This window comes from Aotus nancymaae, unplaced genomic scaffold, assembly GCF_030222135.1.
Source record: "Aotus nancymaae isolate 86718 unplaced genomic scaffold, 86718_ANA_hifiasm-v0.15.2.pri h1tg000020l, whole genome shotgun sequence".
Lineage (NCBI taxonomy): Eukaryota > Metazoa > Chordata > Mammalia > Primates > Aotidae > Aotus > Aotus nancymaae.
In genome coordinates, this window is record NW_026988432.1 from 61,733,454 (window position 1) to 61,748,647 (window position 15,194).

At 37.2% G+C, this 15,194-nt stretch overlaps 1 protein-coding gene across 22 annotated transcripts in view; it reads right to left on the reverse strand.

Annotated features, from left to right (window-relative positions):
- Nucleotides 1-15,194, reverse strand: part of EPB41L3 (erythrocyte membrane protein band 4.1 like 3) — a 156,172-nt gene that overhangs the window by 29,193 nt on the left and 111,785 nt on the right. For all 22 annotated transcript variants that reach the window (XM_064379387.1, XM_064379407.1, XM_064379403.1 and 19 more), the window contains 5 exons: nucleotides 11,989-12,207; nucleotides 11,537-11,624; nucleotides 6,194-6,346; nucleotides 2,537-2,634; nucleotides 1,656-1,831 (listed from right to left, as the gene is read on the reverse strand). In XM_064379387.1, coding sequence (XP_064235457.1) covers nucleotides 1,656-1,831; nucleotides 2,537-2,634; nucleotides 6,194-6,346; nucleotides 11,537-11,624; nucleotides 11,989-12,207 — 734 coding nt within the window. The remainder of the gene's footprint in view (nucleotides 1-1,655; nucleotides 1,832-2,536; nucleotides 2,635-6,193; nucleotides 6,347-11,536; nucleotides 11,625-11,988; nucleotides 12,208-15,194) is intronic.

Consider the following 15,194-nt stretch of genomic DNA (forward strand, 5'->3'; position numbering starts at 1 on the left):
TAAATGGGAGCTAAGCTATGGGTATGCAAAGGTATTAGAGAAATATAATGGACACTGGAGACTGAGAAGGCAGAGAGTGGGAGAGGGGTGAGGGATTAAAAAAAAACTACATATTGGGTACAATGTATACTACTCAAGTGACAGGTGCAGTAAAATCTCAGACTTCACCACTATACAATTCATCCATATAGCCAAAAATCACTTGTATCCCAAAAGCTACTGAAATATTAAAAAATGTGCAAAATAATTATCAATATGATTATTGAGATAATTGCCTATGTAACAAGAGTGCTTTCACATGTATCTTGCTTTTCACAACCGCCCTGTCAAAGGTGGCCTTATTCCTATTACACAGATGACTAAAACAGACCTGGAGAGTTGAAATAATTTGCCAGCCATCACAGAGACAGAGGGCAGCGGAGCCTGGACTTCAGTCTGGATTTACCAATGCCACATGGGTACAGTTCCCACCTCACCAGTAGTATACATAACATAGCACTACTAATGCTATTTTGATTTCTTCTATAAACTGTTCATAAAGTATTCCATTAGAAAAAGATGGTTGTTTTTAGTTGGGAGATTCAAGGAGCACCTCTTCCCATCAATCACCTGGATAGTGAAATGGGGAAGGCAGAGCTGAGACTATCAGGGGAACAGTGGCAAAAAACGTAGGGAAGGAGATGTTCCTAGGCACTTGGTAACTTTTGTTTATTTTTATTTATGTTTTTCCTTATTATTTAAACCATACGTGCACACCAGAAACTTCTAATTCTTTTTATTTGCACAGGTTAAGATCTTCTATTAAAAACAGTGAATCTCCAGGTGCTCTAAACGAGAAGGCAGAGACCCAGACATGACTCAGTCCCCGAGTATTGCTATGGCGGGCACGCCTTGCAGCAGAAAGCGTGCCTCCATATTACTCCAGAGAGCAATCAAGCAACTGTTCGATAAAACAAAACCCTACTAAAAATTCACTGTTGTGTTATCCCCTACAAAGGTTGTTTGAGTGATCATCTCTCCATTTGACTAATTTGACTTGGCAGTACAGAACCCCCACATAGCACTGTTCTCCCAGCCCATCTGGAGTAGTAATTAGCACAACCAGGAGAATTTAACTTACAGCCCTTTGCTCTGTCATTTGCATGCCATCCTTTCTACCAGCTATTATCAACTGATTGATAAAGGTCACATTTTATTCATAAAATTTTTTAGAGATAAACATCACATTTTATTCATAAAATTTTTTAGAGACAAATAAATTTAACTTACAGATTTATGAAACAAATAGTCTTAAACCTACTAAACCTTTAAGACCTGTTGGCAAGGAAATCAAATCACAGAGTATGTGACTACTATATTTAGAACGAGAGCATCTTTTTCCAAATTCAGGGTGTCAGCTTATGAAAGCTATTTTCTTCATTCCCTGAGTGCCATTCTTTTATGTTATTTTACATAAACCTGCAGATGTTAGACTGACAAAGCCACTTTTATTTCACTGGGGGGGGCCTTAAAAATCTGCCATTCAGCCAGTGAGCAACAACTGCTTTTCAATGTACAATATCCAGGAAGATCTATGCTTATTGAAAGCTCATGATAGTTTCATACTTTTTTGGGGTAGCTGCTAGGGTTATTAAGGGCCAGTAAGTGATGCCTACCTCCATCCAAGCTGCGAGACATGGTATAACGTTTGCTGGACGAGCGTTCAAAGTAAGGCGCTGGGCGATCTATCAACGCACTGGCTCTTCTCGTTTGCGCTTGTGTCCTGCCACTATAACGAAACTTGGAACCCAAGGTTAGGAATTTCTTGGGAGGTGCTTCTGGTAACAACAGTCTAAAGAGAATACAGAAAAATAGCAGAAAGACTATTAAGTCCAATACTGAGAGTGCTTTTTAAACTTTATACTCTGAGAGGTCATGTGTTTTGTATGTTAAAGGTTTAACACACAACTTGCAGTTAAATGAATCTGATTTCATTAAAAAAATGCACATGATATATATCAACTAGGGATGCTGTAGAGAGGATATATGCAAATTAGGGTTGTACTAAACTAGAGGAACTTTTACCATTCCAGGCAAAGTGGACAGTCTATGGTTCTATAAGCCCAAACAGTAACTAAATAGGCAATATTAGTGAAGAAGAGTGATGATTTGCTATTGGATGTCTAATTTGATGGGTCTCATATAATGTGTAGGTAGGTAAAGAGAGACAGGGTATTGAGAAATCACTGAAATTGTAAGGAACTGAAATAGTAGGGAATGGATTGGCTATTTGAAGTGGACACTCTAAAAACAATGTAAAGACACTAAAGGTAAGAAGTGGGGGAGGTGGGACATGTAAGTATTTGACAAATTAAGGAAAATCCTTCAAATTCAGTCTTTTTCTAGTTCTGTTAGGATTTCTTATCAAGAAATATGGTGAGAATGAACTTGAAGGAATAGTAAGGATAAAATTCCATATTTCTCTTCCTGATAATCTTTTTCAGTATAAGTGATTATAATTATTCCTAAGGGAAAAAACAAAACAATCTCTTCCTACCTGAAAAATGTATGATGCTCAACACAAACTTTCCATAAACGCTTGGCAGCTCGATGGTTTGGCAGCTTAAACCCAATGGTGCTTTCAAATTGTTCAAACTAAATTAAAAAAAATACATTGAAGAGTAAAGTTTAAAGTTATGAATAACAGAAGCCCTGTAAATAACTTACAAAATCATGTCATTAGAATTTTAAAAATTTACTAAGTAGATCAATTGCTATATGCATAATTCATGCTATATACATTCACTAATTAAAAAAATGTGTCTTTAAAATGCTGCAGGTATAAATAGCCATATTACGTATGCAGTAAAATGTCTTGAGTAAGTGTGTATCTTATGATACAACTGAAAACTAAACACAAAAAGGGTTTTTTTGATTTCTTCCAGAAATCAATTTTGCCTGATACCACTTTTAAACTTTTCATGGTTTCTCAATGACAAAATGACTTCAACTGGAAGGTACAGAAATGAACAAAATGTTTACAGATATAGTCTACAGTATTCTTAGAAATGACATTTTTCTCCTAATATCTGGTCAGGAAATATATTTATTTCTTAGGTAGTTGATGACTTGGTATCAGAGATTCCTGATTTTATTTGTGTATTCCATTATGGATTATCATTTTAATGCTAATGTTTCTCTACATCATACCTAAGACCACAGATTGGGGGAACATACTTTCATATTTTTCAGCATGTACATTTCAGATGATGCTTTATCAGCCATTTGATTTTTTGAGGTTAAATACTCATCTCATTTCCTGCATAATTACTTTATTATTGCAGACGTACAAGTTTTCATATTCTGAAGAAGGTATACATCAGACCACCAGAGGGCAATCATCTTAAACAGCAAAGGCTTTCCAAAAGAGCAAACAACCGAACTACTGCTATAATCATAGTAAAAATAACTTATGTGGAAAAGAACCAAGATGGGGGTCATATGCACAGCATGTGAGATACAATCATGCTTGACCTCTATTTCTTGTTTGCTGAGGATGATTAGGGGAAGCGGGAAACACATCACAATTGCTCCAACTGCAACTGCCTTTCCCAACTTCTTCACTCTGGATGTTCACATGCAGTGGTGTTTGTAAACATCACTACTGTCCAAGGGACCCAGTCAAGACAGACATAGTGTGACTCGTGACTAAACCATCATCTATTTATTCATCCTGCATCTCATATGCACATATTATGTCAATGCCAGGGGTTATAAGGAAGAGTCAGCTTGCACTCTGCTACAAGAAGCTGGGAGGAGTCTCTGCCAACCTCTGTAGGCAAGGATGATGCAGGCTTCTAGGCTACCTGCATGTTTATTAATATCTATTTCTCTATCAATTTCTTTCAATCTCTTCAGAGCCTGTGCATCCCCAATAATTTCTTCTCACTCACTCTTCTCAGGCTAAAAACAGGATTGGAAAACCAGAGGGAAGAAGAGTGAAAAACCAGCTGTCTCTGAGCCTGCCTCTGCCAGCAACACAACCCCATCTCACTCCTCACTGTTAAACTTCTGGAAGGAGAAGCCACTACCTACTGCCTCTGCTATTCACTCCTGACCTCAGCACGTTCTGGAAGATGCTCCTCACACCTTCCTGAACTCTAAAATGTCATCATGGGGCCTGACTGTCAAGCTCAACACACTTTTATTAGTTTGCATCCTGCATGCCCTTTCTGTAACATACTGCTAGCTAAACACTTTCCTCTGAAACTCATCTCCTGGTCATCTATCAGTCTATGTTTCTTCTTTTATTTCTCTGGCTGTCATTTCTTCATTTCCTTGGCTCTTTCTCAAATAGTGGTATTATCCAGAGTTCTAGTTTTAGGGCCTTTTCTTTCTATAACTTGCCTTGCTCTTCGAGTAATTTATTCCATATCTAAGGCTCTGAATAAAATATACACAGTTGATAACTCTGTTCAATTCCTTCCTATGCAAGAATCACCCCCTGAAAATCTGTCCCAAAGGGATTTCAATTGTTTTTCTGAAAATTTCACCCTTTTCCCTCCTGCTTAATATCATCTCCATTGGCTTCAATCATGTAAACCGAAAACCTTTGATTATCCTGGAATCTTCTCTCTTTTAATTCCTTCCTCCATCCTGTCTCTAAGACCTGCTGCTTCTGCCTCTGAAACTTCTCTCTTGAATTTGTTCCCTCCATTCTATTCCCACAGCCTCTGCCGTAATTTAGGTCTTATCACATCATGTTTCTAAGTAGCTGAATTTCATTAAGAAATCTATCATTCCAAAATATTCGCCTAGTTGTGTCACATCCTGATTTAAAACCTCCCATGACTCACTACTGTCTACTGATTTATTTCTCTAGCTTTCCCCTCTGGCCTCTCATAATACTATGCTCACTCCATGTCTACAGAATATCATCTCATTTACATCATGCTGTTACAATCAAAGTATATGAGTCTGTTTATCTGCTAAATAGAAAATCCCTTAACAAGGAACATGGCCATACTTGTCTTTCTATTTCTAATGTCTGACAATAAATAGGTGGTCACTTAACAATGTTTAAAGAAGTCGAATGACTATCTATTGGCTATAAATTTAACATATAATCTTTAGGAAATATTTTTATAACACTGTAATTTTAGGTATTTACATAAAAACCTTACAGATTATTTCAGTCACCATAGACAGGAAGCTATATTCAGATTAAACATAATTACATGCTTTGTACTTCAATTTTTTGTTGTTTTTGAGACAGGGTCTTTGCTCTGTCACCCAGGCTGGGGTACAGTGGTGTGATAATGGCTCATTGCAGCCTTAAAGCCCTGGGCCCAGGCAATTCTCTCACTCGGCCTCCCAAAGTGCTGGGATTACAGGCATGAGCCACTATGCCCAGCTGATATTCTGATTTTTTTTTAAAATTGCATTTTCCATCAAGAAACTCCAGTGGAGAAGTAGATTTTGAAGATACGAGATCACTCTATATTATATCAGAAAATGTTCAGGGATATAAGTATGCTAGAATCTAACCACATCAATTAGAAATTTGAGGTATTTATTAACTATCTCTTAAGTAAATAAGGTAGATATGTGTTACTATTATATACAAGCCACTAAGGAAGATATAAACATAAGTTGATCATGGAGGCTGTTGTCCAAGGAGTAAGGACTAGTTAACAATTCCTATTCTCTCATTAGCTTCTCTGATTAAAAAAAAAAAGCAAGCATATGCTGAGCTATAGAACATTGACATAATTCACACTCACTGTTGTCCTTGGTTCTAAGCTTCCTTGTACCTTGAAATACATGACCTCTAAGCTGTTCACTTTAAAGTACAATCAGATTTGCAGGACAAATAGGGCAAGGAGAAATAACAACAGGAGGTGAAGGAAGAGACTTATCCCTCACTGCTTGAAATAAACACAAATTATTCATGAATCTGGATTTTATATTGAAATATGTTTTTAAAAACCCTTCAATTCTGTATGCAGTAGGAAATAATGCAACAACATAATAAAGAGGACAACATTTTATTTATTACTGTTTATTGGACAAACCTACAATAAATTCTCTCAGGCACTTAGATGTAATTCACTGTGTCCCACAATGCTCAGAACTCATAAGCAGATAATTTAACTTTTTGCTTGCTATCAGAGCTCTTTCCTCCCAACGCGCATGCAGATGTGGGTATACTTACCTCTCCTGGCCGGATCTTTATGTAAAAGTTGTTCCGTTTATATGAAATCTTTAGAACCTTGGGCCAGGCAAATCTGTTTATTCGCAGCCGGTCACGATATATCAACAGACCACTTGCACAAACTCCTAACATAATTTCTACTCCTTCTGAGTCCTGGAAAATAACAACAAGAAACAACAGATCAGTATCTAACTTATTTCCATTTTCTGCAGGGTATCATATTTAAGCATCCATGATAGAAACTATAAATGGCTGATTTACATATGCAAAACGATACAGCCATTTTTAAAACATTACCATTAAACAATAGCCTTTGGTGAAGATGTTTATCACTATGGAGAGGTTTGTTAGAGTAAAATCTGCTCTCCCAGGTGCCTCAGACTTACAAGGTAAATACTGCACACCAAGAGGGCCCAGTCAATGAGGGTATGTTAATAACAGTAATAATAGTAGCCACATCTCACTTATCAATTGCCAGGCACTGCTCTGCTTTACGTATATTAACTCGATTAATCTTCACTGTGATTGAGATGGTTGCCATTATTACTCCCATTTTACTGATGAGAAAACAGGTACAGAGTCTCAGCTGAACACAGCCTAGCTCGAGAGGCAACACTCTTAACACGTATGGTAACAAGATGGACCCTGTCTTTTCCTATGAGGGTTTTGGTTGTTGTTCCTTTAAAAACAGTCCCAGTCTTCTTTATATACCATTATTGTCAGAGTAAAATTTAAATATGAAATTGTTTTTTTTAAAGTATGAACGAATAAAAAATGTATGAATGTATTTCCCCCAACAATTGCCCTTCCCTCCACACAAACACACTGCCCAGTGGTAATCACACTTAGCAATATGGCTCACATATATAAATATAAATACACTTTAAATATGTGTATAATTTTTTAAAAACACAAATGTGAGATCATACTAGAACTGCAACTTGCTTTTGCTATTTGCACATTTTATGTTTAGATAATTTCCTAGGGATGTGTGATGTTAGAGCTCATCAGAGATGTTGTATCAAGCTTAGGAGATGTACCACATACAGTCTTTTCCCATTTGGATTTCATTTAAGTCAGGGTAAAAGGAACATCTATGGTGGATGTGAATGAAGGAAAAAGACAGGACACAGGCAGGATTGTATGTGAAGTCAGAGTCCACCCCTGGTCCCACTACTTGTTGAAAACAGGAGACAGAAAGGGTCATGAACTAACCACCCATTGGAAGCTATGCCCAGATCTGCTGTTACATAACCCACAGGGATGTCTCCAGCTTTGAGTTATCCTGCAACACTGGCAGAGCAGAGGGGAAAACAGAAGAATTGGAAAAGGAGACTAACACATCTACATTGTGGAAATTCACTTCCTCAGTCCTGTCAATGCAAGGCAGAAGATGGAAATTTCCAGAATCAGAGATACATATATTAGTCCATCTCAGGGAAATGTAAGTTTGCAAATGAAGTATAATTAGTTTAAAATGAAATATTTTATCTTGGAAACATATCACTCCATGACATACTGAATTACTCTGCAGGAGTGGAAATATTTGATGGCAGGATATTACAATATAATAAAATTTGAGGAGATCTCAAAGACTGGAAACTGCCCACCATTTATCTAGGACTTTAATTTGAAAGCATGATTTAAAGAGCTATAACCTGATGCTGACACGCAGCTGGTATTACTGATCCTTTAGAACCAGCCAATCTGTCTGCACCATCACTCAGAGGTGACAACCTCACGCCATTGGCAGAGCACAGACATGAGAAAGGACTACCAGAATAACTGCTCTTGGACTCACTTTCTTTTTGGTAACTACAGAACATGATTTTAGGAAGTGTACTTTCAACCTACTGAGGGAATGGACATTCAAAATCTTTTCCACTATCAGATAACAATAAAACTTTTAATAAAAATTTTAAATCACCTGTTAGTTCTTTAAATTTTAAGAAAATAGTAGCTTCCTTCATGAGGAACATAAAGAAGGCTCCGATGCCTCCTCTTCTTGTCCCCTTCAAAACATACTTCTCTGTGTCCCCAAATCAATCTGTTATCTCTAGTACACCCTTAGCAAATGGCACTGAAATAAACTACCACTTGTCTTCCTTCTCCTGGAGACGAAAGCTGATTGAGAGCAGGAGCTCTGTTTCTTTGTAATCTCATGGCCAGCACACTGCCTACCTTGCATGCATTAACCATTAAACATGTTTGTTGAAAGAAAGATGAATGAAAAATGAAAATGGCAGAAACAACTGCAGTGTTAAATTGGATGCAAGTCTCCATTTCATTAATTGCATGGCAACAAAAACTATACTTTTCTTCTCAAATTTTCTGCCACAGCCCACAGTATTAAGATTAGTTTGAGAATTTTTTTTTTTTTTTTTTTTTTTTTTTTTTGAGTCAGGGTCTCCCTCTGTTGCCCAGGCTGGAGCACAGTGGTGACATCTTGGCTCAATGCAACCTCCACCTCTAGGGGCTCAAGCAACCCTCCTGCCTCAGTTTCCTGAGTAGCTGGAACCACAGGCATGTGCCACCACACTTGGCTCTTTTGTGTGTGTGTGTGTGTGTGTGTGTGTATGTGTGTATGTGTGTGTGTATGTGTGTAGAGATGGGCTATTGCTACATTGCACAGGCTGGTCTCGAACTCTTGGATTTAAGCAATCTACCTGTCTCAGAGTGCTAGGATTACAGGTGTGAAACACCTTGCTGGGTCTGAGAAATATTTGGTTTTAAAAGTTATGACAACAGTATTTCTTGAGGACATGTGCATTTCACTATCAATAAATACATGTGTACTCCCTTTTGCAAGGAGCACTGGGGTGGACCTGAATAGTCTCAGTTATCATGAAAATAAAGGGGTATACGATTTCTTTAATTCAACATCACTGTTCGAACTTTGCCATCCTTCAGTATCTCCTGCTCTGTAGGATATCCCATATGGACTTATACCTACATTTCAGAATCTTACATAAAATGAATGACTCTGACAAAGCCTATCTAGAGGCACATTAAGTGACAAACAAACAAAGACGGATGCACAAGGAAAAAAACAAAGCATTTAGAATAGGTTTTTCAAAACATGGGACCTCTGTCTAAAGTGGGTATTTATTCTTCATACAGGATTCCAGCTCCGAATTTTTAAATGGATTATAAAGCTCAGAGTCTTTCACACCATCAACAGAAGCGAGGCATCTCGCTCATAACCGGAAATTAGCTCCAATTTGTTTCAGTAAATTTCCTTCTTCAAATGATGGAATGTGGCTGCATGGGAAAATGGAGTCTATAACTGCATTATCTGTTATACTTAATATTCAGATAAATTCCTATAATGCTGCATTTGCACTTCCTTCTCTTTCTTTTTAATTGGCATAATTTCAAATCACATTATTAAATGAAAAGGCAGCTATCTATTTTAATTCTATAGCTATAGCAATGTTAAGTGATTTTATTTTTACTGATAGAAACACTGACACATCCTGAGTTGCACTTCCTGGAATGTACACCCTAATCTTTATTTATTTATTTATTTATTTTCTCAGCAGTAAGTGAATCGAAGTAACTCAAAAATAACTTCAGATTCAGTCAAATTCTCAGGCTCCCTTCATTTCCTTCTTATTTCCTTATCTTTTAGCCCCTTAGAGGAAAACACTAAGAGAAATTTAAAAATCTTCACATCTGCTCTTATTTTTATTTTGAAATTCTCACTCTACCTTGTACCTGGCATACAATAGAAAACATCTTTGTTATCTGAGTGCAAAATAAGTGAAAAAGTGTAATAATGAACTGGCAAGTAAACAGAGCTACACCTGTTGTTGTAATTACACACAAATGTCAAAGACCTTGACATTCAACATACTAGCACATCGCTGGTGTGAGCCTCTGCCAAGACACAGAGATTTTGCTAGCGCTCGGGCCTTGGAGAGCTCATTTTGCCTGATGTGCAGAGTGATCCAAAGCAAAACCAATCAAATCCGCATAGATTCAAGGGCCACTATTCTCCTCCCCAAATCCCTGTGGATTAATCTTGCTTTCCAAACACTAACCAAAGTGCAGCCCAACTTCCAGTATTAACAGAACCTATAGATCACAGACCTCCCTGGGTCCACAGGGGTGCTGAGGTGTTTGCTTGAACAGAGCCAGCTGAAATTCTCTTCATTTCCAGGCCCTAAGCCTGACTATATAAGACACTCATTTGCCTGGAAACCTGTAACTGCACGTTTTGTGAGTCTCAGACCATAAAATCGGTAATTAACTCTGTCCATCAAGGTCAAACACACATCCCTAAACAGGAACAATGTCATCCTGTTGGACCTAATCAGAAGAAATGACCTCTGACCTTTAACATTGACCTTTTTAACACTGCTAATGTATCAGAATCCAAACCTATGATCCTAACAAATTTTATATGTTGTGCTAATAAAAGTTTTCATAAAAGCTTCCCCATATTTCCACAGGACTTTTATTCTGGGCTGTTTAAAAAGACTAGTAGTCCTACATTCATTCTATCACTACTGAAAAGTACAGAGATTCCAGAATAAGCATGACACGGAGTCAAAGCTGCTCTGTGTTTCTTCACGACTGTAACTCCACTACCATCTCAATCCAAATTCTTTCTTCCCCAGACTCTGTTTTCAAGATACACCTTTAATATTTCATCAGACACCAGTCATAGAGGAAAACCTTAGTGTGGGTGAACTTTAAAACAACAATCTTATTACAGAGTTCTGATTATTTGTCGGAGTACCTAAACTTTGGAGGTAGACTTCTTAAATTCTATATGAATTTACTGACTGCCTGGTATGTGTCCAGGTAGGGCCACAGCCAGTATATATGATATATGTCCAGGTAGGGCCCATAACAGATGGGACACTTGAGTCTTGGACAATAGGCTAAGTTTGGACACACAGACAAGAAAGAGGAGGACAGTCCAGAGATGGACATAGAGAAAGGGCATAAACAGAGTCTGATGGGAGCAAAGGGCATGTGATAGCACAGAGTGGGGAATATGACAGTGATGGGGAGGCAGGGTGAACGAAGAGCTTGTTATGTCATGGTAAGTTTCTAACTGTATCAAAAGGCAATCAGAGGCTTTGCCTATCATAGACTTTCAGAAGGCTGAGCCCAGGAGTAATGCAAGTTTGAGCCACAAAGAGCAAACCCTTCGGTAAATATCAGAAAGCTACATTTGTTGTATCGTGGAATAGGGCTTAAAAGACAAACAGAGATTTGAATTCTCAAAGGTTTCATTCACATTAGGTGAAGTAAAAATCACCAGTTTACAGTAATAGCAACACTGAGTTAAATAACATTAAATAGAAAGTCTAGGGTTTAAAAAATGCATACCTTAGCATGATGTAAATCTACCCCATACATGGACAATTTTTTGGCATTTTCCAAGAAATGCATCTCTGCTTCTGCTGGTGTCATCCCTCTGATGAGAAGAAAAATATGTTACAATGATGTTTTTCCCTTCCCTGGTAGGCTGTAAAATTTCCCACTTTGCTCCACGCTATATCATAAGAAACAGTTCCCCTCACCCATGGAGGCATCAGAAGATACATGAGAAAAGAATAACAAGAAAAAGGGCTTTGCAAAAAAGCACTACAAATGAATGCCTGGATGCTCTGCGCGAAAGCTTACCCATCTCAGAACTCGATCGTGCATGGACCCATGCTCTGCTCAAGTCTCGCCGTTATTGTACTAAAATTAGTACTGGGAAGAGGTGGGTTGTGTGCAGGGCACTCACCCATCAAGGTACAACTTAAATGAACACACTCATTGCTTCTGCTTCTAACCTGTGGCTCTTGTGCAGCTCGATCACTTTGTCTTCCAGTTCTTTTGTGTGGTTTGGTGCAAAGCGGAACTCGCTAATGTAATCGCTCCCGCATTCGTCTGGGTCATAGTCTCCGAGTTCTGACTGGACAGTGTAGGAACCCAGCAAGGCCAGAGTAACGAAGGAGCAGGGCAGCCTTCCGGACACGATGTCATCTCGCAACTGTAAGCAGAGGTAGTACCTTCCAGGAACCAAAAGCACAACACAACGAAGGCCAGCATGAGGATACAGGAAAAGGAGATCACTTGGTAAAAATTGTGATAAGTAATTTCTCCCTGCAGAACAACCTCTCTAAGATAAATTTTCTAGCATCTGTATATTTTGATATTTACTTTGTACATATTTGTTCTAGATAGAAGGGAAAAATACTTGGTAACAAAAGATGGTACTTAAAGGCATCTAGAAGCAAGTCAATGTTCATAACAAAATGGGGTTTATTAATGAAGCACAATCTAAAAGAAACGTAAAGACATATTCTTCTAACATCTTTTAAAATCAAATGAACAGTCCCCAAGACAGTTCCTGAAATCCTTGGGTGGGGGAATAATGTAAAAATGATGCTTTTAAATACAGTTATATGCCGCAAAACTATGTTGCAGTCAATGGTGGACCACATATATATATATATGATGGTGGTCCCATGAGATTATAATGGAGCTAAAAAATTCCTATTGCCTAGTGACATCACAGCTATCTTAATGTCATAACATAACACATTTGTGGTGGAGCTGGTGCAAACAAACCTACTCATATAAAAGACTAGCACATAAAATCATGTGCAAAACTTACAATACCTGATAAAAATAACAAGTGACTACGTACTAGTTTATGTATTCACTACGCTATACCTTTTATCATCACTTTAGAGTTTACTCCTCCTACTTGTGAAAAACAAAAAGTTAACTGTAAAACAGCCTCTGGCAGGAGCTTCACAAGGTATTAGAAGAAGGGATTGTTATCCTAGGAGATGACAGCTTCCCGTGTGTTACTGTCCCTGAAGACCTTCCCGTGGGACAGGATGCAGAGGTGGACACAGTGATACTGACTATCTTGACCCTGTGTAGGCCTAGACTAATAATATATGTGTTTATGTCTTAAGTTTTTAAAGAAAGAGTTTTAAAGTAAAAACAAATTATAAATTTTAAAAATAGAAAAAAATGTACAGAATAAGGATATAAAGAAAGAAAATATTTTTGTGCACCTGTACAATGTGTGTTTTAAGTGAAGTGTTACTACAAGAGGCAAACGTTAAAAAAATTAAAAAGTTTAAAAAATAAAAAGTTTAATTTTTACTTTAAGTAAAAAGTAATTTTATTTACTTAAATTTCTTGAATTTTACTTAAAAAATTACTTTTAAAAAGTAATTTTTACTTTTTTAAGTAAAAAGTAAGCTAAGGTTAATTTATTATTGAAGAAAGACATTTTTAAAAATAAATTGAAGGTAGCCTAAGTGTACAGTGTTATCGTACACTACTGTGGTCTTTATAAACACTGTACACTTAGGCTATACGAGTGTACCATTAAAAACAATCTTTTATATTGTATTTTTTGTATGTTTTCTATATTTAGATATACAAATACTCACCATTCTGTAATAATTTCCCACAATATTCAGTACAGTCACATGCTGTACAGGTTTGTAGCCTAGGAGCAATGGGCTTTGTCATAGAACCTAGATGAACAGTAGGCTCTACCATTTAGCTTTGTGCAAGTCCACTCTGGGATGTCCACACAACAATAAGATCATCTAAAGATGCATTTCTCAGAATGTATCTTCATTGTTAAGTGACATGACTGTAATTATTAGGCCCCAATTAGCCTTATGGAAGTCTCATTTTGATATTAAGATGACAGGTCTTCCTATATGAGCAAAATAGATTTCAGGTAACTCAAGAGCTATGTCATTATAAACTTTGCTCTCAGCTTCCTGCATTCCTAATTAGGTAGTCTCTTTATAATAACACAATTTCTTCTGTTTTCAGTTCTCATTTTTAAAATTTAGGTAGCTTCTTAAAATCTATCTAAGATATAAAGAATTACTACCTTAAAATTTGAGAATCTTGTCACCATAAACAGTTTTAAACTGGAGAAATTAACATTTTCCATATAATTTTGACATATCATAAAAATATGTTGATTTGTCTTCTCCGTTATTTTGCTTTTAAGACTTACAGATAAATTACTAACTGCCAAAGACCTCAAGGTAAGTGTTAACATTGATGAGTTTTAAGAATCCAGATCACAGCCTAGCATATGAATAGAACAAAGCACACCTGCTATGTTTTATATAAGAAATGAACTGTTCATCTACAGAAGCAGAGGACTATGATAAAGTCTTAAGGTACCCTCTAATTATGATTTTAGGCTAGTGACGTAAGTAAATTCCATGTAACTCAGACAGAAAAAAATCCTTAAACATTTAACAGGCTCTACAAATATTACGAGTCAATAGAAAGAAATCATGTACTACATTTGCAAGTCCAGGTATATATGGGCTCTATAACTACAAATTAGCCAAAATAAAACAGTTCTTCAATAGCAACTAAAAAGTATCTTTAAATAAGAAATTATATAAATTTTCTCTGATTTATTGCAAATATTAAAAAATTCTCTGGAACTAATTTTTAATCTTCTCTTAATATGTCTGGTGAAATTATTTTTAACTGTAGCAAGTGATTGAAGCTGTTTTGAGTAATTTCTCTTTTCTGTAAAGCCCTCCAAAAAGAATGCAAAGCTTACACAGAAATTCTACACACACTGCACAAAATTGCTTTGACTGGTTATAAACTTACTACCAAGCTGAGCAAGAGAGTAGGGGTTCTAAAGTGAATGTAGAGAAGCCTAGAAGGTCAGAGCACATTGGGAACAATGAACTGAGTGTGTGTCCCTTCCCCTCCAAATCTGTATGTTCGAATCCTACCCTCAAGGTGATGAGACCACAAGGTGGGGGTCTCTGGAAAGCTATTAGGGTGGAGCCCTCATGAATGGGATTAGTGCCCTTATAAAAAAGGCTGGAGAGAGACTCCCTCACCCTTTCACCACATGACGACCCAGTAAGAAGACAGCATCCTGCAACCTAGAAGCATATCCTCACCAGGACCTGACCTGCGGGCACCCTGATCTCAAATTCCCAGTCTCCAGATCAGTGAGAAATAAGTTTCTATTGTT